Source organism: Staurois parvus, unplaced genomic scaffold (assembly GCF_062004578.1).
Source record: "Staurois parvus isolate SC_StPar_1 unplaced genomic scaffold, SC_StPar_1.0 ptg000686l, whole genome shotgun sequence".
Classification (NCBI taxonomy): Eukaryota; Metazoa; Chordata; class Amphibia; order Anura; family Ranidae; genus Staurois; species Staurois parvus.
The window spans coordinates 1,053,594-1,081,282 of record NW_028318482.1 but is presented as its reverse complement, the minus strand read 5'-3'; the positions used below and the strand labels follow the sequence as shown (position 1 = coordinate 1,081,282).

General features: G+C 41.0%; 1 protein-coding gene across 1 annotated transcript in view; it reads left to right on the top strand.

Annotated features, from left to right (window-relative positions):
- LOC149447432 (ATPase family AAA domain-containing protein 3-A) overlaps positions 1-27,096 on the top strand; it is a 118,722-nt gene extending 91,626 nt beyond the window's left edge. Inside the window, exon 16 of the mRNA XM_089652553.1 lies at positions 24,371-27,096. Coding sequence (XP_089508679.1) covers positions 24,371-24,550 — 180 coding nt within the window. The 3' untranslated portion in view covers positions 24,551-27,096. The remainder of the gene's footprint in view (positions 1-24,370) is intronic.
- The last annotated feature ends 593 nt before the right edge of the window (positions 27,097-27,689 follow it).

Here is a 27,689-nt window from a genome sequence, read left to right as displayed (position 1 = left end):
AGTATAACAGAAAAATTTGTCAGAATGTATTTAGATAGAAGATAGGAGACCTAAAGAAAATGCCAATAACACAGGATGAAGCCAAATAATTAAAAGTGATTTTAAAGGTCCAGATTTTAAATTTTTTTTTAATTAACATGTCATACTTACTGTGCAATGGTTTTACACAGAGCAGCCCTGATCCTCCTCTTTTCGGGTCCCCTGCCGGCGCTCCTGGTTCCTCCCCTTTGCTGAGTGTCCCCAGAGCAAGCAGCTCATGTGTGCTCAATCCCAAGCAACCTCTATGTGTCCCTGAGATGTACAGAGCATGGTTGGCTCCACCCCCCGCTACCTCCTCACTGGCTGCGATTGGCTCCCGCAGCTGTGTCTCAGCCAATGGGGAGGGAGAGATCCAGGGGAGCCACTGCTCTCGTGCACATCGCTGGATTAGGCTTAGGTAAGTATTGGGGGGGAGCTGCACACAGAAGGTTTTTTTATCTCCATGCATAGAATGCATGAAGGTAAAAACCTTCAGTCTTTAGAACCACTTTAAATTAATGAACTATTTAAGTTGGTAAATGCCTCTGGAACCTTAGTACTACTAGACCCCCCCCCCCCCCCCCCCTAAACATTTAGCCACTGAGTTTTAGCAGCATGTGCATTGAAGTCGTATTGTCTCTTGGAATGAATGTCTATCCATGTCTACTAGTAAGTGTTGCATTATTTAGCAGCCCAGAGTGAATTAAGAAACAGGCAGATTCCCGCGTATCCAGAAGGGACTGAAACCTGTCCTGATAAATTCATGAACTCTGCCACAGTAACCTCCAGTGTCCCCACTCCCAGTCTCTGCCGAGAGGGTAACCTTGTTAAAGGGTATCTCGCCTTCCAGCACGTCTGAAGAGTTGCTTTGTCAGCCAAGTCTGCGGAAATGGGTTAACGTGTCCGCAGGGGGAGATAAAGAAGTATGAATATGAATGAGGCGCGATGCCGGTTTTTAGTGCGCCAGCAACTCTCAGCAGGGGCAGCCGCTCTCCCCGCTTCTCCGTCATCCTTTCTCATCCCTCATTCCTCCCCTCCCTTCCACCATCACCACCTCCCCTGGCAGGCAGGGACCCCGCAGCTTGGCTATTTTTAGAAAGTCATTCAGAAAAGCAGCCAAGCGCAAAGCATGGCAGTGTTCAGCTGCGAGATGCAGGGGTTTGCTGATGACATGTGAGGGATGAACAATTTATAGGTATTAAGCTCCGGTGGTAATGCTGTCAGACACTGCAGCTCTTAAAACAAATACATAAATGTAAATGTTAACTCATTTGCTGCTGGTGGGGGGGGGGGCTGTGAGCGTCATTCCATCTGCTACTTTTTGTGTTACTTCCCCATTCCTAGACGTCACCCTTTCTCCACTGACATTTAATTCAAGGACAATTTGGTGTGTTTGAGGTGGCTTGAATGATGTATAACCTTGACAAATGATATTGAAGAATGTGATTTAAACCATGATTTTCCAGACATTGGCCTTCATGCTTTGTCATCACCTTTATGGAGGTAATTCCTGTACTGTTAAATCTAACAGCTTTATAGTGCTCATTGCAGTTTGGTGGTACTTTGAATTCTATTGGAAATCTTACCAGAGGAGAACTCAAGAGATATTGGAAGCCATTGTATAGGTCCTTTTGCCAGCACCATCAAAATATCAGTTTTTTGAAGGAGTCAGGCTTCCTATATTTCCCCAAGAGAGTCCAAGGTGCTCATCATAACAGTGGCCTAGTGCAACTGCATAAATCTTAATACATGTTTGCACAAAAAAAAAAGTTCTTTGTTCAGCCAGACGTGAGTTCACACATCCAAGTCACACTGCATAGCCCAAAAGATGAACACAAAGTTTTAAAGTCCTTATATCTCCTTTTGGTCTTGTAGGACTATAAATGGGCATCATTGAAACACAGAGTCCTTGTCTATTGGGTAAAAATCAAACCGGTAAATGGGTTTGTTACTTGTCTGACTGCTGAGCAGAATGGAAGTAAGACTGTTGACCTATACGCAGTTCAACTGTATATTTACCTGTTATCCTGGAATGTAGCTTTGAAAATACCTTCAGGCTTCCAGAATTCATTACCTGGCTACTGAATTTCCTAATAATACACCCTTGGTTTAGGTATTGATATTAGATGCAACAGCTTCCTCCTTGACCGTCTTTCATTTAGTGAATTACTTAATCACTGGAGATCCCAAGAACTTGCTGGTCTAAGAGATCTTCCACTAATGTCTGTGCAATGGTTGCAGTATTGCCCATACATATATGAAGTCTTAATAGACTGTGCTTTGTAGTCATGGCCATAGTAATGTTCCATAAATATCTGTTGTATAGTTCGGAAACGTTCGGAAAGGAAGTAGCAATGTTCCAAAATATGTACAATTGTAATAAAGTCCAGAACAATGTGAAAGGTATTGATAGTGCCCATTACAGCTGAAGTAGACATGTCTACATGTTGTTGTAAATCAATAGAAGCAGTGACTGTCCATGCCCATTGCAGTGTTTAAAATATGTTTGCAGAGAGGCATTTGCAAGGCTTTTTGTTATGTGATAGATGAAGTACCGGTGCAACTGTCACAGCAGTTGAGACATTTGTACATTAATCATAGCAATAGAATCGGCAAGACATACGTGCATGTATAATGGTTGTCTTGCCATGGCCAATTATTATGAAGTATCAAGCTTACAAATATGTACAGCAGTAGTATGATCAGTGCCTACTACTATGTACAATGACAGCCCTGCCTAGAATGTGAGCAGTATCCAGAAATATTTGCTGTTTTTATAGCCGATATGCCCCAAGAAACTTACATCAGAATTGGTCCTCCTATTCAGTAATAGTATTTTGTACAGTAGGAAATTAGCTAAGTATTATGTGCAATAATGGTATTAGCATACCATTATATACAATGATAGTAATGTCAAAGTATCACATAAGATAGTAGTAGCATGGCATTATGTACAATGATAGTGTGAACATAGTATTTTGCATAGTAATAATGAAACAATAATTGTATTCGCATAATATTATATACAGTGATGGTATTAGCATTGAATTATTATTATTATACAGGATTTATATAGCGCCAACAGTTTGCTCAGCGCTTTACAATATAACAGGAGACAATACAGCAACAATACAGTTCAATACAAGAGGGTTAGGAGGGCCCTGCTCCTTGGAGCTTACAATCTAAGAATTATGTAGAATGATAGTGGTAGCACTATGTATAGAGATGATGGCAGCACAGTATTATATACCGTGATGGTGGTGGTAGTAGCACAGGTTTCTGTACATTGATAATAGTAGCCCATAATTACATACAGTGATGTCAGTAGCAGTACAGCATTGCATACAGTGGTGCAAGTAGTAGAACATTATTGTGTATAATGTTGGTATCATTAGCCTGGTATTATGTGCAAAGTACAGCAACAGACCACCTTCAGTACTTGTAGGATCTTTTTATTTAAACACTGTTGATTGTGAGACACTGTGTGCCTTAAACAATATTTAGCCCCTTAATATATAAGGGACACGTCATACCATGGTAGCTTTCATTGTTTAATAACTTGCATATCTTACCATTTAGCCCTGTCCTAACCATGGCAGCAGTTCACTAACTCGTTAAATGTTATGCAGAAATGCGTCCAAACAAAGAGTAGCATATTAATGGCTGCCAGCTGTGTTGCAGATTCCATTACATTTTAAGTTAAAAACATGCAATTATCTCTATATAATAGATGCCTACAGCTTTTCTTGTTGTCATTTGTAAATGTTTAATGGCAATTAATTTTTAATTTTGCTATTAATAATTGAGTTTCAGTACAGTGTTGTGTAATGACAAATTCTAGTGAATCTGCTGCTATAAACATACACATTTCTATAGTCTAGTCCAGTGGTGGGCAACCTTTTTTTTCAACTGAGCCAAATCTCGCCAAAACCACGATTGAAATTTATTTTGAGAGCCACATTTTTAAAACTGAAAATACATAGGATGGTACACTGTTTTTAGTTTCAATAAGTTTTTATAGTAATTCATCCCCCATATAGTAATTCATCCCCCATATAGTAATTCATCCCCCATAGTAATTCATCCCCCATAGTAATTCATCCCCCATATAGTAATTCATCACCCATAGTAATTCATCCCCATATAGTAATTCATCCCCCATATTAATTCATCCCTCATAGTAATTCATCCCCCATATAGTAGTAGTAAGTAAGTAGCAAGTAGTAAGCCAAGTCCCCCCTGTGTCAATTCACTTACCTTTGTTCCGCGCGTTCCTCTCGCCGTGTTCCCCGCGCCGTTCCGGTCTTCAGGGCGGACTGTGAGAGGAGCCTAGCTCCCCTCACGTTCGTCACGCTGCCCCGCCTACACACATCCTGACAGCCAATCACTAGCTATCAGGATGTGAGTGGCAGCAAGACTGGCCAATCATTGCTGGGCTAGCTGCAGAGTCCTCGGCCGCCCGAGAGGAGGGAGGGGAGCGGGCGCCCGGCACACAGAAGAGCCGCATTAAAATGTGTAAAGAGCCGCATGTGGCTCGCGAGCCGCGGCTTGCCGACCACTGGTCTAGTCAAACCTCCAAATAACTGGGATCCTATCTACATTATTGGCAATTGTTAACATGGAAATGGCCATTTTATGACTAAAATTAGTTGGATTATCTCAGTGAGGACAACCTTTGTAAAGTTGCTTTAATAATAGATAAATATTTTTGTAGGAGTGCAGGGCCATAGCAAGGCTGAACAAAAAAAAGTCAGCGATTCAGCTAGCAGGATGGTACAGATGTAGTCTGAAATTGCTGTACGTTTAAGATGGTACCATAGGTCTCAGCAACACAGATTGCTTGCCTTAAAGTTATATTTTTCAAATGTTTGCCCTGTTTGACTTGTAATGAGGTGCCACTCAATATACTGTATTCTCATCATACAAATTCCTGGGCAAGGCCTGAATTAAGAGGATACTGTAACAATTGCAAGCAGGTTTTCCTGGTATTAGCATAGATAAGAACATACACTGTATTCTACTAGTGCAGGGGTCTCCAAACTTTCCAAACAAAGGGCCAGTTTACTGTCCTTCAAACTTTTGGGGGGACTGGACTGTGACCAGTGGGAGAAGAAAAGGTCCTGGCATCAGTGGAAGTAAACAATGCCCCATTATTTGTATTAGGGGGAGTAATAGTGCCTCATTGTTAGTATCAATGGGAGGAAAAGTGCCCCATCATTGGAATCAATGGGAGAAATTGTGCCCCTTTGTTAGTATCAATGGGAGAAATAGTGCCCCATCATTGTTATCAATGGGGGAATAGTGCCCCATCGTTGTTATCGTAGGTGGAATAGTGCCCCATCCTTGTTATCAATGGGGGAATAGTGCCCCATCACTGATTTCAGTAAGAGAAATCGTGCCCCATCCTTGGTATCAATGGGAGAAATAGTGCCCCATCCTTGGTGTCAATGGTAGGGATAGTGCCCCATCGTTGGTGTCAATGGGAGGGATAGTGCCCCATCATTGGTGTCAAAGGGAGGGATAGTGCCCCATCATTGGTGTCAAAGGGAGGGATAGTGCCCCGTCAATGGGAGGAATAGTGCCCCATCATTGGTGTCAAAGGGAGGGATAGTGCCCCGTCAATGGGAAAAATGGTGCCCCATCATTAGTATCAATGGGAGAAATAGTGCCCCATCATTAGTAGCAATGGGAGAGATAGTGCCCCACCGTTGCTATCAATGAAAGGAATAGTTCCCCATCCTTGGTATCAATGGGAGAAATAGTGCCCCATTCTTGGTATCAATGGAGGAATAGTGCCCCATCACTGGTTTCAATGGTAGGGATAGTGCCCCATCATTGGTGTCAAAGGGAGGGCTAGTGCCCCGTCAATGGGAGGAATAGTGCCCCATCATTAGTATCAATGGGAGAAATAGTTCCCCATCGTTGGTATCAATAGGAGGAATAGTGCCCCATTGTTGATGTCAGTGTGAGAAACCATGCCACACTGTTGTGTGCAGCGGGAAGAATAATGCCTTGAGGGCTGGATAAAAGCAAGCAAAGGGCCGCATCTAGCCCCCGGGCTGCATTTTTTTGACCACTGTACTAGTGTATTACCAGTTTTGTAAATATTTGAAAAGTTTATTTAAAAACAATCACAGTAAAACTTTTCTCTTGTCAAAAAAAAAAATGTGACTATAAAGCTTCACAATAAGTGTACCTGTATTTATTGTTTTACAGATCCATGGTGTGCTGGTGACATATGTATTAAAGTGTCCATACCACAAATGTTTTTTGGGGGGGGGTTTTGTTTTTCTATAAAATTAGAAGTTTTGGATTGAAGGGGGGAAATGCTGGAACCCCTGTCAGACTTTACTGCTATTTAGATTTCACCTCACTTCCTGCTCTGGGGACAACATTTAACAAGGGAAAATCTGCAGCAGGGAAATGGATGGCAATAAAGAGCTGGCAGAGGTTCTAGCATTCCCAGCCTCACATCTAGTCCTGGGGACAACCCATTTCCCAAACAGGCACTGAAAAAATATCTCAAACAAAGCCTCTGACGGAAGTAAACTGTTAAGAATTCTATTACTTTCTCCCTCTAGTCAGATAAAAAAAAGTTTTGGGTATACCGCGACACCACTGCTTTAGGCCTTTAACCCCTTCCCGCCGACGTCACACAAATATGCGGCCACACGGAACTGGGCTTTTTTCCGTGGGGCCGCATATTTGCGTACCTGTCTTTGTGCTGGGAGCGCGCCGCTCGGCGCGCTCCAAGCACTGAGACTGCGGTGTCATTGAGAGCACCGGGTCCTGTTCTAACGATCGGGACCCGGGACTCCCGATTCCGGGTCACATGATTGCTGAGATAGCCTCTGATTGGCTATCACAGTAGTCAGTCACTGTGCAGCCCGCCCCCCTTGTTTTTTTCTCTCTATTAATGGAGAAGAGAGATACATTATATCTCTCTAACTCCTGGCAAAGAGAGAAAAAAAAATGTTTGAAAAAAAAAAAAATAAAAGGAAAAATACCTAGATCAAGGTTTGACCTAGTTCAGTGCCTGGGTTAGTGTTTAGGTCAGGGTCAAAGGTCAGGATTTAAAAAAAAAAATTGTGTCAGTTAGTGTTAATATCAGTGTGTTTTAGGTATTAAAAAAAAAAAAAAAGACAAAAACAAAATGCGCACTATTGTTTCTGAGCTGTACTACGGGTACAAACAACAAATAACATACACATATATGGTATCACTGTGATTGTCAAGAGCTGGAGAATTTATTTTGGGTTGTTCCTTGGTTGTAGGTTATGGTCATAACAAGAAATACAGCTAAATAAAAAAAAAATGATTTTTTTTTTTTACTATTTTGGGCCAGTTTTCCTTTGATAATAAAAAAAAATCAGGAGATATCCATTACCATTTACCAGCAAATAAAAGCCCAATTTGTCCTGAAAAATATCAAGGTATAATCCACCTGGATGTACAAAGTAGTTGTGATGATATGTACGGTTTTAATATCACATGTCAACGTTGCAGAATTGTGCTTAGGCATTTAGATTTGTTTTACCCTTAGGCGAGAAGGGGTTAAACAGCCAGATATGTAGCCAGTGCCAGATAACACACTGTTAGACAGCAAATACACTTGTTAATGCCCGTGAACACAGCCTTCCTCAGATGGTTTGGTTTACACACTTTTACAGCTGCATGAGACTCTGCGTACTCCAGTTTTAGCCGGTTCTGCACTACTCTATAGCAGAAATGCTGCTATAGGGAGGCACGGGTGCGAAAAATCACATGTATATATACATGTCGGGGCTTAAAATATCGAGTCTAGACCTACTAGCCAGGCACAAACCTTACTCTCCACCAGTTGCCCCACCCAACCTTGCCCAGGTCTGCCTCCAACCCCACCCTCGGCCCTACCCCCAACCACGCCCCTTTAAAGCTTATGAAATTACATTTTTCTTTAGAATAAAGAGTCCAAAATATAAAAAACTGCAATTATTACATAGCTTTATTATGTCAATTTAAATATAACAACAGTAGCTTAATAGCAATAGGGTGCAATCAAAATATCAAGCTTTACAGCTTTAAACCTGTAGTGAACATTTTGTATTTTTTTTGTTTATCTCCTGCAGCTTTAAAAAGAGACTTTAGTAACTAAAGTCTCTTTTAAAAGATGTAAGTTTAGTTTACTGAAGTATAGCATAAGAAAAAGTGCTTATTCTGATGCCAAAAAATATGGAATAATTGTTACTGTAAACATGTTGTATTTTTTATCTCCATCAGAGACCTTGGAGAAGTGTGGCATTAAGAAAAAAGTGCCTCTTTTGATGGCCAAAAAACATTGCATAAAATAAATAACAATAGTAAACATTTTGCATTTTTTATCTCCAGGATCTTATTAAAAGAGAGCTTAGAGAAGTAGTGCATTAAGAAAAAACAAAAAAGTGCTTATTTAGATGCCAAAAAACATGGCATAACAATAGTAAACATTTTACCAAAGATGTGCTAATAGAGCAGCCATGGTTTGTGTTGTACAGCAGGACCAAGACTTGTGTAATACCCTTTTTCTGATGCAAAATACCACTTTGTTGGCTGTGTGTAGATTGCATTCTATTCAATTAAGAAAAAAAAACACCAAAAATTAATTTTTTGGATGACAAAAAACAGTAGGAAGCCAGTTTCACATCAAGATTTGCAATGGTTTTCATTGTACAGCAGGAGAGCGGACCTCTCCTCGAGTCCCCCGCGGCGGTGGAGAGGGGTTTCCTCTCAGCGGAGAAGAGCGGACCTCTCCTGCACCTGTCCCCTCAGCGGTGCTGCCAGTGTAATGGCGGTGCCGAAGAAGCTGGAAACCAGAACTTGGGTTCACAGCTGCTCCATCATCTGTGCTCGCCACATTAGAATTTCTCCTCGCATTTGGCGAGCGGGCGAGTGGCTTTTTCAAGCCCTGATATACGTGATTTTGAATTTCCGGGTAGGGGGAGCGCGCGCCCTACGCATGTCATTCGTGGCCTCGGCTGTCAATCACCGTGTCCCGACTGGTGATTACTCGCCAGCTCCTGGCGATCGCAGAGTATCTCCAATGGGGGAGAGACCTGTGTATAAACAACACAGATCTTTCTCCTGTCAGCTCCTGCACACTGCTTTGTATGGCTCTGCATAGCAGAGCCATACAAAGCAGTTTGCTTACGGTGAAGCACACACACAGCCAACATAGTGCAACAGCACACAGTTAACCCTTTGATCTCCCCAGATGTCAACCCCTTCCTGCCCAGTGCCATTAGTACAGTGTCAGTGTTTTTTATTAGCACTGATCACTGTATTAATGTCACTGGGGATGTCAGGGACACCAAGTCAGTTCCCCCCAGTGTCAGAATGCCCGCCACAGTCCCGCAGTCCTGCTATACATCATTGAGCACCGTCATTACTAGTAAAAAAAAAAAAAAAAAAATCCAGCATCTATACCACCATTTGTAAACACTATAACTTTCACGTAAACCAATGAATTTACACGTATTGGGATTTTTCCTTAGCAAAAACATGTAGCAGAATACATTTTGGCCTAAATTTGACGAATTTAGATTTAAAAAAAATAATTTTACTGTACATGTTTAAAAGCAAAACGTCAAAAATATATTTTTTTTTCCTTAAAATTTTCAGTCTTTTTTTGTTTGTAGCGCAAAAAAAAACCCACACAGGCAATCAAAAACCACCGAAAGAAAGTTCTATTTGTGGGGAAAAAAAGGGCGTAAATTTCATTTGGACGCAGCGTTGCATGACCGCTCAATTGGCAAAGTAACAAAGCGCCGTATCGCAAAAAATGGCTTGGTCAGGAAGGGGGTAAATAGCCTGGAGGGCAAGTGGTTAATAAATCTCCACTGTGTTCAGAGGCAATCCAAGCAGCTCTGTACATTCAGACCACAGTGATTGGCCATAAAGATATCAGTCACAATGGTCACATGATGTAAACTGTGTATGTTAACATCTGTGAGCCCTCCCCTTCCTGTTTCAATGTAGGTAGTGGAGGCAACCGAGAGCTTATTCATTAATTCCCAGCCGGAACTGCCTGTTACTGTGAGGATGAGGCGGTTGTATGCATACAGCCACTGCTCCTAATCGGATAGGTGTGCAGGTATGGTTGAATAGCCTCAGATACACACCGCCAGCATTCAGGGCCATATACCTGCATCCACATGTTCATACAGCTGCTTTGTCCCCATAATGTAACATAAGCTGCCTGCACACAGCTTCAGCCACCAATAAAAGCCGATTCACTCTGGATGGCCACAATATCTATGTGAATGAGCCCCAAGTCCTCATTTACTCACAGATCTTTATTAACTCAGTTTGGCTTTACCTTTTTAAATTTGGCTGGAATTTTGTAAGTTAAACTGTGTTTGTGTCCGCTAATAATGATTTTAGTGTATTTTTAGTGAAAATATTGTTTTTGATAATTTGGAAGGGGGGGAGGGGGTGCAGCACCAGCCCCGTCAGGTAGGCTGTACAGGGCAATGTGATTTCTGACTGCAGTCCTGTCTTAAGATGCTTCATTGTCCTCTAAACATGTCTCCTTGTTCTTCGTGACCTTCAGTTGGCATGAAAGGAGGAAGAATTTTCCAGTTAATCTACATTACACAGCCGCTGCACTGGAAAATCCCTCAAGAAGGCAGTTTGAGGGGAAGATGAGCCTTTTCACCTGCCAGCTGCGGGAGTCAGAGATAAAACTGCTTACACTGAAATTGCTGCAGAGCGTAAATACTCCAACTTCCCCAGCATTCATGAATAGAAATAGGCCTTCATTAACTAGAGCATGTGTTCACTTTTACTGGCTGCACAATTCCCTTTGCATCAATTAACCCTTCCAGCATTACAGGGCACTAAACAAATATCCTAATCTAGTTAATGGAGCGAGCTGCATCTTTTTATTCAGGGTAGAGGCAGAGATGGGGGGTTGCAGGTTGTGACTCCCTTCAAGGGATTCACTGTAAATTTGCAAGCCTGAGATTCTTAATTTAGAAATTTAGGTTTGTGAATATTGTTGTCAACCATTTGATGCAGTTTTATGCTGCTGACTTTTTTTTTTTTTTTTAAATAGTTTTTGTATCCTACAGTTCAATGTTCCTGCACATGTGAACATAAATTGGGGGCAACTTAGGTGGAAGCCAGTCAACAGTATGATTGTGGTAGGAAACTAAAGTGTCTGAAAGAGACCCCCTCTGCATATAGTGTCCTTGGGACCCCAATCCCTACCCTATCCATACTCTCCTTGCCAGTGCTCCTTCACCACCTCTGCCTCCGCTGCAGCCAGCTATGAAATTTAAGGTGTTGGCAGTTGTCAGACACTGAGCGGTGACATGACTCCCCCAGTCATGTGGCCATGCTCAGTCTTGGCAATTAGCTTTTAAAGAATTGGAAAGTAGTTCGATAAGCTTTACATTTTAGGAAGAACATTTTAAAGGGTTTTTGCTCAGGTTAGTTTTGTGTTGCTTTTCTAAAATTAACCAGTTTATGAGCTGATGTTTTATATATGCAAAAAAGTCTAATAAGAAAGCCCAGCACCAGTTCTGCACTTGTCTGTTTCTGCAAGCAGAAAATTCGGAAATGCACCATCAACTAGAACCAAAGCTCTCTGCTAGATCTGACAAGTGTGTATAAGTGATCTGATATTTTGCATATTCCTTTTATATAATAAACTATTCACTGTATAACACTACTGCTATCGGTACCGCCTGATCTCCTCTCATACCCTCTTCCTTCCCCTTTCTCCACCCCCAACCCCCCCTTACACCCCACCTTGTTCCCCTCGCCCTCCGTGTCTTCCCCCCCTTCCCTGGCTGGACACTGGCCTTGGGTCACCTTATGTTCTTGTTTGACTAGCCTGCTCAGGTTATATCTTAGTTAAAACACAGAATCTTACTAAGATACCAATTGTAGGACTTTTCTGCTTTAGGTTATTTATGTATGCTGTATACTTTGTTGTATATTGACCTCTTGACTAGGTTTTATGCAACTGTTAAATAAATATTCACTGCATAACCCCCATTCACATTTGAGCATAATGCATGTAGGCGAGTTTGAGGCTTTTTAATGTGATTTTTTTTTTTTTTTTATGTGTTTGTAGGAGTAAAGGATCATGCATTGATGGTTCCATAGACATTTTATTACGGGAAAAACGCACATAACATCGGTTTTTCGCACTCCCATTGAAGTCATTGGGGCCAGAAACGCCCCATTCTGCTTCAAAGGTGGTTCATTTATATTTTGGAGCTTTAGCCATTGAGTTTACAGGAGCCCGAATGCTTAAATGTGAACAGGGACAATTTTAAAGTATGGGATTTGGTCTGTTGAGTGTTTTTGTAGCTTTGAGTGTCAAGCTACAAAACACTCAGGTTTGAATGGCGGCTAATAGAAAACAAAACTTTGTTGCCTCAAACTCACCAGGCTGCAAGTGTTAAATATTCATATGCAATATTTCACATTTACAGAATATAATTGATACTTTGTGCTCACAATGATAATAGATGCGAAATCACCATACCCTTTAAATGTTGTGACACAGGTGAACTTGGTGCCAGGTGTATTTTTCTTGCACAACAGTGAGAAGTAAAGTGAGTGAATGTCTGGGGGTTGATGGGTTGTATCATATTTGGATTGCTTATGAATTAATGGCCAAAAACATATTGAAGTAGAATCCAAAGTAGGCACTACCAAATAGTCTGGACTTGGAAAAGGACAGGAGGTTATTCAACTGGTGTGGAAAAAAAAACCCACACAAATACAGATATGACCCTGAAAGAGGCGCAAACCATTAAAGAGTCCTTCCACAGATGTGTGAGGGAAGATGGCATAAAAGTCCTCTGAAATACAGCTGTATACGATAAAATCTCTTTAGAGGGGTACACTTATGCATCGTCACCAGCCTCTCCTTCGTTCAAGCTCTGGAGACTTGTCGCCAATTGATGTAAAACAAGATGGGGACTGGGGGAGGAGAGAGAGCGCCACTGGTTAAGCATAGTATTGGTGAGGAAACTGATAACAATTTTGAAAAGGTAGGTATTGCACTCACACACAAATAAATGGACACAGCATATCATTAGGTACTCTGTAACAGCATCAGCAGGTGATGGCTTTGTGAATACTCCAATGGATATAAAACAAAAGGGGAGAGAGAAAGAGAGTCTCACTATCCAAGCAGAGTAATTGTGAATAACCATTGATGACATTGAATAAAGGTAGGTTTTGCACTCAAAAATGAATGGACACAGTATGTCGATCAAAACTCTGTAATAGTAGGTGATAGTTTCCTAGGTTGTCGAAAGAAGGTGATTCTTCAGTGATTTGGAAGTAGTTAAAGTTGTATGACCGTGCCCATATCCAAGTTTAACAGTTGAAGTGTCCACGCATTTAAGTCAGGTATTTGTTTTTTGCAGTTTTCAGTATTCTGATCAGATCAAACAACCCAGCTTTTTTTTGCTTTAGTTTAGACTATACCCTGGTATAGTGTTTTACATTTAAAAAAGAAATAATCCAAGTTTTTTTGTTTTTTTTGTAAATCAGTCAATTGATTGTGGATTTCCTCTGATAAAAAAACACAGATCAAACTTTTATTCACATAAAATATTCAATAGAAAAATAGATGGGTGTATGGCCTGCATTTGATGACATCAGAAAGGTTTTTTAACTACCATAGGCCTGATTACTGGATATTTTTGGATGCCTTGAATTTTTATTCCAGTTGTATGGTGTTTTTAAAACAAATCTTTATTGATATTAGAGAGGTTAAAGTAGACGTGAACCCCATATGATTACCCTTTGTTTTTCTAAAGCACTTTGTGTCCTTAGTTGCCATTTCTGTTTTTAGAAAATACAAGTTTTCACTTTTTACTTTGTTGCATTCCAGTGTTGCTGATCTTCGGCATCTATTTCTGTCTACATGCTGGCTAGACTGAATGTCATTTCTCAGTGTGGGTTTTCTCATAGTGAAGCATGTACCCATGCCTGTAAGATGCATTTTAAAATGGCCTCTGGTATTCTCCATTGCAAGCCCATGTGACTGTAACAATTCAAGAGCACAATTGAGAAACCAGGACAGAGCGTTGTCACCCAATAACTGGGTGTGGCTTAATAAGCACCTTCATGGCGAAATTGCCAGGTATTGTTTTAATGAAAACTACAGATTAAAAAAAAACAAAACCTTTGAATTGACATTCACATGTTAAAGGTTATATGAGATTTTAGTCATAGAGTTTCCGTAGACTTTTTGTATTTCACCAGACACTTGCTGGTAATAGAATGGATACGGCAATGTTTAACAGAGTCTGATCGATTATTGTATGTTGCTAAACACTTGGCAGTGGTATAAAAAATACGACAATTTCTGCTTGGAATCCCTGCTTTGTTTTTATCCTCCTTCTCTTCCTGCAGTGTTGGCGTGGGGAGAAGGCAGCACACATCACATTGATACAGCACACTAGATACATACACCTATTTTCAGCTTGGGAAGGCCTGTCACTTCTTTTCTTTATCATTTGTGTCCCGAAGCTCAATGCACACAGACAGCTGTAGCCCCCTTGCACTATTGACACGAAGGAGAAAAAAAGGAAACTAGCATTGGAAGATGCATACACTTTCTGGCATAAGTGTCAGGAAATTGGCTCATAATGGGTTTCATGCAGTAAATCAAATTTGGATCCTTTGACAAGAGCTACAACTCTTGATATGTTGTCTCTCCAGTCACGCTCAAAGCTGAACTCAGGCATATATTTAAATGAAAATGTATAGTCATTTTAGTAAAGAAAACAAGAAAAGAAAAACATGACTTGTATTTTTAAATGCAGCTAGTGTATCAGCCCATTGTAATCAACTGCAGGCTTGAACTCTTGAGGTCCATTCCCACCATATGCATTGGGCTGCAGTGGGTAGCCTTGCCCAATGCATAGTCAAGGCAAATTGCCTGGAGTCCTAGGAATTCAGTTCACACCACTGCACTGCAGTCATGTGTTCTGAAAAAAAGGCAGGGCATGTTCTACTTTATTTCAACGCAGCGTGTTTCAATGCACTACACTGTATTGCAACCCTCTGCAGTAAATAAAGATACATGAAACGCCATATATGACAGTTTGATAAAGTTGAAGAAAAGAAAAAAGTAAACCATGAAATGCATCCTTTAAAACACAACGGTACTGCTACCTTACAACGTCACCACTGGACTGAATAGGCCCTTGAAGGGAAAGACAGTACAAATGACTAGTCAGGCTCTGCCGGGTGGACATGTGCTTACGAAAAGCATGCTGATAGGAGAAGAAAGACAAGAGATGGTCATCACTGGCTGGGGCGGAGAGGTGACCAAGCTATCTTGCATAACTGCCTTACAGAGAAGGGAGGTCATCACTGTCTCTTTGGCAGGGAAGGCTGGCCATAGAGGAGTGTTTTTTGTTGTTTTTTTTTTTTTTGTTTGTTTTTTTTTCTTCTTACCAGGGAGTTGAACAGCTATAGCAGGTGGCAAAAGTCCAACAGGTGGTTGTGTGAAAGTGATCAGTAGATCAACTTATGGACATCCACCTTATGCATACATGATGTGGCCATGTATGGCCAGCTTTAAAAAGCTTCCATATGCAGTATGTACTACAGCTTTGTAGCTGCTTGCCTGGTGTTCAGGCTTAAGCAGTAAAATGTTGAAGAGCTTATTGGTAACAGTTGTGAAACAATTAAAAAATCCAGGTAAAACGCAAAAAACTACTATAAATGGCCTGTAAAAAGAGCAACTTCATTTGCTGCTTTGCAGGACACACAGCGAACCAGTATATTGATTTCAGGTACTTATATAGCGCTGTCAATTTACGCAGTGCTTTACACATATATATACGTCAGTCCCTAACCCTCAAGGGGCGTACAATCTAAGGACCCTAACTCACATTCATACATACACATACTAGGGCCAATTTTTAGACAGGAGCCAATTAACTTACCAGCATGTCTTTGGAGTGTGGGAGAAAACTGGAGTACCCGGAGGAAACCCACAGAGGCACAGGAAGAACATGCAAACTCCAGGCAGGTGGTGCCGTGGTTGGGATTCGAACTGGCGACCCGAATACTGCCAGGCGGAAGTGCTAACCATTTAGCCACTGTAATTCTGGCTTGCAGTTTTTCCCAAAGCCTTCACACAGAATTGTTTTCATGGGGTTTGGTGATACATCTAGCCATTGTGGATTGTGTGGTCTCATCAATTTAATGGGACACACACAGATGTGAAGACTGTAGATTACAACATGTGCTGCTATGAAATCATTTATAAATGTGAGAGCAGCTATTGTTTGGAATTTATGCTGACAAAAAAATAATCTAACCTGCCATTATGTCCACAAATAGAAATAATTTTAACTGGAGGTTGCACTTTTGACAGCCCTGGAGCATTCACCATTTATAATCTAGTCCACAGTGGACTTTGACAGAATCACTTTAATAAGCTGTCACACAGCCATAGGTTAGTGCAGTTAACACCAAAGTACTTCTTTTTATTATCATCTAAAGTGGTAAAATGTTAGAACCTTGGCCTAGCTTTTTTTGCTGTCTGTTTCCCTAATGGAGGATTTACTCTGAGTGTCTCGGTGACCTTTGTCACCAAATCTGGAATAGTAGGAAAATCTTCCAAACAGAAATAGGAGACAAAATTGCAATTGAAGTGAAACCCTAAAGGTGACACTTGTTCAGTAACAACTATGAGGGAATTTACTTAACTTTAGCAATCTTTACACTTATGTCTGTTGTGTCTACAGGACAGGAGGTGAAGGGAAATCTTTCAAGTGGGACAGAGATGGCATTCAGAAAAAAAAACTGACTGGCTGCAAAGCTCCTTTCCAGGCAAATGTAAAATACACAAATAATGCAGCACTGTAATCATAAATTCACCATTAAAGCGGTAGTAAAGTCAGTTTTTTTTTTATATATACCTACAGGTAAGCCTATAATAAGGCTTACCTGTACATAAAGTAAAAAGGACGGCATGCCGTCCATTGAGAGAGCTTTGCCACGAGAGTGACATTATCACAGCTCAGCCATTCAGTAGGCCATTGCCCACAAACCTGGAAGGAAGACCAGGTGAAAATGAAGGCCGTCAGTCGTGACAGTGTGCCACAGGAGGGTTTGGTTTAAGGCAAGTCTGTCATAATGTGCTACTATGGGATGCATACTAGCACATTATGACATTTTCTTTTTTCTTTTTTTCTTTCATCTTTTTTTTTTTTTTTTGCAGTTTACTACACCTTTAAATTTTTTTAATTTTTTTTTTTAATGTAAGCACTCTAAGTAGCACAACCTTGAAATATACTGGTGGTCGCTTGCTCTGGTCTTGGTTCCATCTATTTGCCACCGGTCTGGGCCCTAGAGCGCAGGAGAAATCGCAGCTGCTCTAAGTATCTGACTCTGACCTGTAGGGCTGTGCTGTTTCTCCTTTAATTGTCCAGTCACATGGGTGGGTCCAGGATGACGTAGGTATAAAGGATGTTGGCTGAATGATGCTGGCCATCTGACTGGGAACATCTAGGAGCAGAAAAAAGTACTGCAGGGTATCTCTGGACTGAAGGTGAATGTTGCAGCAAGGTTGCTTTTGTTAATTCATCTTTTAATGGGCTATTCTTTTATATTTTTTCACTTTGGGCTGGAGTTCTGTTTTAATTCTTCCATAGTCTATCCAAAATGGAAAAAAATGTTTGAGCTTTAGAAATAGTTTCTCATGAGAACTATTGCTTTTTTCTGTGGATTGTGACAGGGCAACATGTATAACATGGTTCTATTTGGTTTAGACCACTGAATTGAGATTTAATTTTTAACTAGATGCTGTCTGGTTGAATCACCCACAAGCTGCTTAATCTCTTGTGGAGGTGGGGAATATATCTGTACATGTTTCCAATCGTGTTCAGTGGTGTGGCTATTGATCATAACTCCGTCTATTGAATTTGTTAATGTATTGCATATATTGGAGTCCCCTCCTTGGTGGTGGTGGAGGTGGACAAAGCTTAAAGTTCTGGCAGGGAAACCCTTGAGAGGTGCATGATTCACTGAACAGATCAATTTTTGGTGTTTTGACCTGAAATTAGACCTGCCATGGTCTCAGGTTTGTAATCCCAGGACAGCTGTAGGATTTAGATTTACAAATTGGGTTTCAGAACTGTGAATATTTAGCTGAAGCCCTGATGGGATTACCTTTTTGGGCTATCATTAAGTTTACAAATTTGTTTTGTGTGGGAAGAGAGATCGGCCTGGTCCTTTTGTACTCTTCTAGCTGCATGCTGTTCAGCGATATCTGACCTAGAAGGATTCATGAGGGAATTCTGCGAGTGTCAAGCACACAATCTGCTTCTGACACAGCAATTTACATGATGAAGTAAGGGGGAATTTGTGGAAGTAATCCTCTTAGTTTCGTCTTGCTCTGATTGTTATTTCGGCAAATGTGGTAGAGAGAGTTACTGATTAGGGGGGTAATAAATCTCTTTCGCTGAACTTCATTGGAGGTTAGATTTTATGCTCTAGATTTCATAGGTTAAGGGGAACTTTGAAAGAATTTAGTGTAGGTTTTCCTGGTGCAGCTTGTGAAGAAAACAGAAATCTGAATATCTGCAGTATTTTAGTGCAGCAATTTAATATAAAGCTGGATATTAGGAGATTATTGTGCATTCCTGCCTAATTCAGCAAGATCAAACAGCTGGCATGCCTTTCTAGGCTGCCTCAGCAGGTACCCCCATTTGTTTGGGGATATGGCCATCTTCAGACATGACGGCGCTTTTCAGGTTCGTCAATCCTTTTCATCAACAGTGATGTTTTTCCCTGCCAGGAAAATCATAGGTGTGCAAAATTCATGTGCCAGATAATAATGACTTCTAACTTGATTCTTATGGATAGCTTAAAGCTGGCCATTTACATGATGACAGTTTGAACTTTTGATTCCTTCCTTCTTTTTTTTTTCTTTTTTTTTTATATAAAATCACAAAGCAGTTGAAGATATGGTAATTTTGATTGATGAGATTGAAATTGTGGTGATCAAACCCAGTGAAAGAATCCATTCCCTTCTGATTCCCATAGTGTTTTTCTGGTTTCAATTTGATGCGATGAAGCTCTTAAGTTATTGTCCTGTTTTATCTGAATTCTGGTGGTAGTTTGCATAGTGAGATCAAGGAACTATGAGAGATCTCCCCATATTTCATAAGATCTCTGCACTCCTGGAGTGCCAAAGGAGTTGCGGATTCTTTTCCATTTTTCTTTGCTGTGTCACATTGTGGACATTTTCCTTAGTTTCTGATGCCAGAGACACATCAGTAAGTGAGCAGAAATTGCCCCAAAGTGCAGAACCAGGCGTTGAATGATTTCCCTTCACCTTCTCACTGGTCACTTGGATAGAAAGAAGCTAGATCTCCAAAGGAGAGGAAAGATTGCAATATAAACCTGATGAGAGGTTCCTATCCCCTTCCTTCTCTAGCCAATACAAACTTTAACCACTTGAGAAGATTTTACCCCCTTCATGACCAGGCCATTTTTTTGCTATACTGTACTGTGCTACTTTAACTGGTAATTGCGCAGTCATGTAACGCTGTACCCAAATGGAATTTATATAATTTTCTTCATACAAATAGAAATATATTTTGGTGGTTTTGATCACCACTGGGTTTTTTATTTTATGCGAGTTAAACTAAAAAAAACTATAAATTTTTTTAAAAATGTAAAAAAAAATTCTGTTTTCTACTATATCTAAACATATCCTATTAAAAAAAAAACAAAATTTTTTTTACTAGTTTTGGCCAAAAAGTATTCTACTACATGTCTTTGATTAAAAAAGGATCCCAAGAAGTGTATATTGATTAGTTTGCATGAAAGTTATAGCGACCACATACTATGGTATATACACTGGAATTTGTTTTGTTTTTTTGGGGGGGTTTTTTTTACACTACTAATGGTGGTGATCAGCGACTTATGATGAGATTACAGGCAATCTGACACTAACTGATGATGGAGGGAATTGACTGCCACTGACACCAGTCACATTAATACAGTGATATTAAAAACTGTCACTGTACTAATGACACTGGGAAGGGGTTAACATCTAGGGTGATCAAGGGGTTAAATGTGTGCCTAATTATGTGTATTGTGTGTAAAGTGTGCTGCTTTTGATAATAGCTCTCGAAGTTTCTCATCCCTACGTTGCAGGGATGAGAAACAGATCGTTCCCTCTGTACATATCTCTGTGTTGATTGTCAACACTGAGCTCTGGGCTGTGATTATACACAGCCAATCAGCACGTCCTGACTGTCAGCAAGTCCTGGCCAATGATTCACAGACTCCCGCTGTGTATCCACGTATGCCCGAAGCCTGGAAGTTGGCAGCAACGTATGGGTACGTCTCTTTGCTTACAGTGTCCACCCATCCGCAGAACATTGCAGGCGATTGCTAAGTGGTTATAGGCCAAGTTTACCCTTAATAAAAGGTAGAAATGTGCCTTTTTATTTATTTTTTTTTCCACAGGAGACCACAAGCATTGCTGTTCACAGGTGCAGTGTCAGGCTCCTGCAGACTCTTCCTCCAGCTCTCTGCACATATGTCTGCATATGTCTTCGTTGTAGAGCTGGAGGAAGTGTTAATGGACTACAAGTGCACTGATTATCGAACTTTCTGTGTTCTCTTGATAACTACAAGGCAGCTTGTAGTTTGTATTCACAAATCTCTGAAAATAAATTACACAGCCATGCCAATTTTAGAAGTGGCAGGAACTGTGTTGAGAAGAACCCCAGCATGTTGTTACAGAATATGTGGATGGGCGGGGGGGGGGGGGGGGGGTGTAAGGTACTTAGCAACATGTTATGCCCTAAATACGGGTGTAACCTGTTGCTAAAGATGGAGTTTGCCTTTAACTTCTTTTTGTAGCATTTAAAATATTACAACCTCCATTGGATTTTATTGCTATCTGTGCCCTAATTAAACAGAGTTCCCACTTTCTGTCCTTTTTGATTACCTGCCAGCACATAATCCAAACCCTATGGGTATTACGCTTTCCTGACTCTCTTCGGATCTGAAAGCCTTGGATGCAGTTCCATTTTTAAAGCATTTATATAGTGAAAACTTAAAATCATATATTTTTCTGCATGGTTTTTAATTTCTTTTCGGCAGTCTACTATTAATCTGAATAATCTGAAGTTTGTACATTTGTGAAGATCTACAACCCTTTACTTTCTTGAATTCTGCAACATGTTTCTATACCCTGTTAGTAGGCACTGCTATGTCAAACATTAGACAGAGCCTGCCTTCTGTACTACAGAGGTGCTGAGAGGAGGAGTTTCAGAAGGTTGAGTTAGTATAGAGCAGGGGTATTAAATTAAAATTCACCGAGGTTCGGGTAGCAAAATTTTCATCCATCAGAGGTTCGAAACTCATGTAGGCACCTGTGGTGCATTTCTGTGTGCACCAAACCGCATGTTGCTGTAGCACGATTTTGACGAAAAGGGTTAGGGGACTTCTTTCTCTGACCCTCTTTCACAGACCTACCCACGATGTGAGCACCAAATGCACATGTACAGATCTGAACCTGGTCGTATATCAGTGTCCTCAATCCCTACTGAACATCACAGTCCACTCCCCTTTCACAGCAAGATCCCACCTTGTTGAGTGTCCTCAGCTCCCCCTTTACATCACCCACTCCACCCACTCCACCCCTTTCACAGTTGTGTTCTCACACTTCCTTGACATCAAACCCCCCCCCCTCCCCTCCACATGACAGTTCTCAGCCCTCCCCACTTAAATGTCCTCAACCCCCACACATCACAACCCTTAGCCCCCTACATTATTGTCCTCAGCCCCCGTTTTAATGTTCTCAGCCGCCCCACATCACAGCCTCTAGCCCCCACATTTCAGTCCTCAGCTCCTCCATTTTCATTATAATGTCCTCAAACCCCCCCACATTACTGTTCTTAACCCCCCACACACACACACACACTCTTAATGTCCTCAGGCCCCCCAACATTCAGTCCTTGGCTCCTTTTGATTGCTAGGACTGCCTTTCATCTTAGCAACCAATCACTTGCTTGTTAACCTCGGGCAGTTCCCACCCTCCATTCAGAACTGTCCTGCCTCCTGTTGTCAGCTCTGTGAGGATGACCACATGATGGCTGGGGGAAGAAAAGGCTTCTAAATGGCAGGACCGCATCGGTCCGGACAGGGTAGTGACTCGGTCCGCATCCAGACCCCGGTCTGCCATTTAGTGATGCCTGGTATAGAGGAAGGTGCAATGGGATATGTAGTATGCCTTTTAGCAAAAAAAATAATAAATGCACCTTTTTTTGCAGGTAATAAAAATGTGCATTTACTATTTTTTGTTTTAGGAGCCTGGAAAGCATTGCACAAGTCATCAGTAGACCGCTGGTGCCATGCAGGTCTCCTGCAGACTGTCAGTATCATCTGTCTGCTCATACCTTGTATGGACCGGCAGTTTTACCCTGACAGGAAGAATCAACCAACTACCACAGCACTCAACAGCACTGTGGTAGTTCATTGAGAACTACAAGCCGACAGCTGAAAATGCTGTTAGACTTGTAATTTCCTACTCACAAAACTCTGTGAATGAATGATGTGTCCGGGCTGAGAAGATTCCCCGCTAGCTGTCACAATGGGGGATTGGGGGGATGCGGGGACCAGTCCCACAGTAACATGTTACACCCTGAATATGGGTGTAACATTTAACATGTTACGAAAGATGAACTTATAAGGATGAGGTAAGGTAAACCGCAGAGGAGAATGTGCAAAGCATGCAGGGAATCCAGGAAGTTGGTGTTCCTAAACCCACAACAGTAAAATTAGTCTGTATATGCAATAAAGCATGTTTGTTACACTCGCTCTTCTCTGATCCTCTCCTTATTTTACTGTTTAGTGTGTATTGTTAGAGAGGTTTTTTTTTTTCTTGGGAGAGTGCATGGGATCAGCACAGGGCCAATCAGCACTGTGCAGACAGGTCAGGGGTTTTGTATCCTCCTACAGCAGTAAATACTTAAGTGTGGGTTCACTTTAAATATATCTGAAGGGTCGTAATATGAAGGTCAACCCAAACAATCTGCTGATAGTACAGAGCTCTAGGAGTCACTCTGAACATGCTCAGTTAAGTGTGTATGGCTAGAGTGGCTTTTTTTTTTCTTTGGGAGGGTGCATGTGATCAGCACAGGGCCAAGCAGCACTGTGCAGACAGGTCAGGGGTTTTGTATCCTCCTACAGCAGTAAATACTTAAGTGTGGGTTCACTTTAAATATATCTGAAGGGTCGTAATATGAAGGTCAACCCAAACAATCTGCTGATAGTACAGAGCTCTAGGAGTCACTCTGAACATGCTCAGTTAAGTGTGTATGGCTAGAGTGGCTTTTTTTTTTCTTTGGGAGGGTGCATGTGATCAGCACAGGGCCAAGCAGCACTGTGCAGACAGGTCAGGGGTTTTGCATCCTCCTACAGCAGAAAACTCCTCCTACAAGCTTTAACCAGTGCTCAGCTGAAGTCACAAGACTGATCTAACTGCTGATTAGAAAAGGTATTTAGCAGTTTATATTTTCTAAAGTAATTGCACTTCCATGTAGTGTGTACTGTGGGAGGCCAGATATAGTGAATGCAGGGTCCTGGGTTTAGTAACACTTTAAAAGTGCTTTAACTGTTTGTTTAAAATGTGTAAATACTTAAGTGTGGGTTCACTTTAAATATATCTGAAGGGTCGTAATATGAAGGTCAACCCAAACAATCTGCTGATAGTACAGAGCTCTAGGAGTCACTCTGCACATACTCAGTTACGTGTGTATGGCTAGAGTGGCTTTTTTTTTTTCTTTTGGGAGGGTGCATGTGATCAGCACAGGACGAAGCAACACTGTCCGGACAGAGAGTCAGGGGTTATACAGCCTCATAGGACAGGCAGAGGAGAATAAAAACTCCTCCTACAAGTTTTAACCAGTGCTCAACTGGACACTGATATAAGTCAGTTATATACTGCTGATGAGAAAAGGTATTTAGCAGTTTTATATTTACTAAAATACTTGCATTTCCATGTTGTGTGTCCTGTGGGAGACCAGATATAGTGAATGCAGGGTCCTGGGTCTAGTAACACTTTTATGTTGTGAGTGCTGTCTGCTGTCCATCATCTTTCATCATGCTATCTTTCATTAAAGGGGCATTTTCAAGAAAGCTTAAATTGGATTGTCAAAATTAACTATTGTTTTGTATTTCTATTACAATGCTGATGTTTTAAAATGACCATAGATTTCCTTTAAGCAAGGTTTGAAAATATCACATTGGTTGCATATAATAGTCCTTGAATTATTAGTGGGATTTCTTCTGTTTCCTATAACTGTTACTGTTTCTTTCTCAGGCTGCAGCCTATGCCTCAGAAAACGGAATTTTGACAGAAGCCATGATCGATGCCCGTTTGGCTGATGCTGTCCGGCAGCACAAGCAGAAGATGGAATGGCTGAAGGCAGAGGCCAAGGAAGGGAACAAAGGAGCAAGCAAGAATCCTCTGCAGCATCTACTGGAAGGAACCCCCGTCTGACGCACCAGGAAATAATAGTGACCATTTAACTGCCTCAGCCTTCTAACAGCAAGCGACTTCAGCCAGTAGCTGCAGGCAACAGAAACCAACAGCAGTTGGGCCGATCGATGGTGAGGACAAAGTTGCACGTTTGCGGCTTCCCATGAGCAGGGAGCAGGGCTGTAGTTCTTGCACTGAGGAAACAACAATGTCCTTTTCACGATCCATTCCCTATTGAACTCTTTTTTTTTTCTTTTTTTAATAATTTTAAGACCATGGCAATTGTATTATAAAATAAATGAATGCATTGTTTTAACCCTGACTGAAGCTGCTGCAATAACCATCTCTGGTCAAATGTAAATGTAAGAGAGTAATGTAATTGTCGAACATCCGTCTATGAAAAACAAATATTAATGCAATTGTATGATGTCTTCCTTTTTTTTAAGTTGTGCAAATATTGTTTTCTGATTGATTCACTTCTTGATCTTCTAAAAACACTATTGGACCTGGCAGTGTGGTTGTCTATTTAAAGTGCACCTGTGTCCAGACGATGGATATTTATATATTCCTAACAAACAGACATAGAATTTTTAAATAATCTACCTCTGGACTCTCTAGCTGCTTTTCATGTGGAACGTTTTCATTCTCAAATATTACAACAAAGTCTTTGAAGTTAGGTGTTTAGTAGATTCTTCTTGCATATGGGTTGTCTAGCCTTTCTGCTTTCAATCCTGGTGTTTTAGTTTTCCCAGGAGGCACGGATGCCGTGTCCATCCCCACTGTGCGCAGGAGAGCTCTGAACGCTGTGCTGGGTGGTACTTGTGTTTTAGTGCCCCATGTGTCCAGTGACACATGCCTGGAATACTGTGCTAAAGGCAAGTATGACTCGGTACAGCGTCTAGCCCTGTCCAACCACAGTGTATGTCAGCCTGCCATAGTCTTTGATAGGCTGCAGGCAATAGGGCTAGATGCTGTGCCTCCTGGTTGCACTAAAATACTAGAATTGGAGGCATAGGGTGTAGACACAAAGAGGTTTGTTTACTAAAATGTCTTGGTGCAGCTCTGTATAAAAACCAATCAGCTTCCAGGTTTTATTGTCAAAGCTTAAAGTGTTACTAAACCCGCAACAGTAAAATCAGTCTGTATATGCAGTAAAGCATACTTGTTATACTCAATGTGGAACCTAAGGGGTTAATCCTCCGCATTGTGTAAAAAGGCTGTTTAATCTTGTCTTCTTTGATCCTCCCCTGCTTCTACTGTTCCTGATCCATCTGCTGATAGAACAGAGCCTTGGGGGCAAGCTGCACATGCTCAGTTTGGTTTGTATTGCTTGAGAGTTTTTTTGTTTTTTTTTCTTCTACTTCTTCTTCTTTTGAGAGTGCATGTGATCTGCGCAGGGCCAATCGGCACTGCCCAGACAGAGGGTCAGCCTCATAAGACAATCGGAGGCGAATGAAAAATCCTCCCACAAGCTAGATGATAGATGTCACAAGTCTGCAATATACTGCTGATGAGAAAAGGTAATTAGCAGTTTATATTTACTAAAATAACTGCATTTCCATGTTGTGTGTACTGTGGGAGACCAGATAAAGTGAATGCAGGGTCCTGGGTCTAGAAACACTTTAATTGAACAAGCTGAAGTTAGAATCTGGTGCAGCTGTGCATGGCAGCCAATCAGCTTCTGAGTGCACCAGTTTTAGTAACTCTCCAAACTGTGAAAATAGCCCAACAGCTTATAAGGCTCCATGTACACTAGCGGGGTTTTTAGGCTAAAAGAAATGCTGAATGAAAAACGCTGGTAATATTTTCTAGTAGCATTTAGTAGCGGTAGCTGTTTATTAGCATTTTTTATAGTACATGTAGGGGAAAAAAAAGCTATTAGGAGCGTTTTAGTAGCATGTAGCTTTGAATATCATTTAGTGGGTTTTTTTTTTTTTCTGCTGGAAAAATGCTCCCAAAAACTCTACAAAAACATTTTTTTTCTGCTCCTAGGCGCTGAAGCTTGAAAAACCCTACAAAGCTAAAATAGTCTGCATGGACACATAGGATAACATTAGCTTCTAAGAGCAGAAAAAAAAATGCTAGTGTACATGGAGCCTTAAACATCTGCTGGTTGTTTACACTAGAGAGCTGGCAGCCTGCCAAGATCTGCTTTCAATAGAAAAAAAAGTTCACATTTTAATAACTGTGTTGTGAACTTTGAAAATGCATTTCTCCACATTACCTTTGGCTACAGAGGTGAATGAGAACTCACTTTAGTCTCTATGCACACTAGTTTTTTTTTTTAAGTTCCTAGAAGCTATTATCAGCATATTTGTTTTTCTGCTCCTAGAAGCTAAATAATGTTATCCTATGTGTTTGTGCACACTATATTAGGCTACTCCAAAGACATGCTGGAAGGTTAATTGGCTCCTGTCTAAATTGGCCCTATATATGTATGGAGGAATGTGAGAGTTAGGGACTTTAGATTGTACGCCCCTTGAGGGTTAGGGACTGATGTGAATGTACAATATATATGTAAATTTATGGTGCTATATAAGTACCTGAAATAAATAAATTTAGCATTTTTTGAGCTTCAGCGTCCTAGTTTTTTGGAGCATTTTTCCAGCAGAAAAAAAACTAAAACGCTCCTAACAGCTTTTTTCTAGTTTTTTTTTTTTTTCTCCCCTCTACATGTACTATAAAAATGCTAATGAAACACTAACGCATTTGAACACAGCTAAAATGCTACTAAAAACCGTTATTACCAGCATTTTTTATCCAGCATTTTTTGAGCTTAAAGTGTCACTAAACCCACAACAGTAAAATCAGCCTGTATATGCTATAATGCATGCTTGTTATACTCACTGTGGTAGCAAAGGGGTTAATCCTCTGCATTGTGTAAAAAAACAGTTTGATCCTGACTTCTCTGCCCCTCCTCTTCTTCAAATGTCCACACTGATAAGACAGACTGAACCCATAGCGCTTCTACACATGCTCAGTTTAGTGTGTATTGTTAGAGAGGTTTTTTTTTTTCTTGGGAGAGTGCATGGGATCAGCACAGGGCCAATCAGCACTGTGCAGACAGAGGTCAGGGGTTTTGCATCCTCCTAGAACAGAAAACTCCTCCTACAAGCTTTAACCAGTGCTCAGCTGAAGTCACAAGACTGCTCTAACTGCT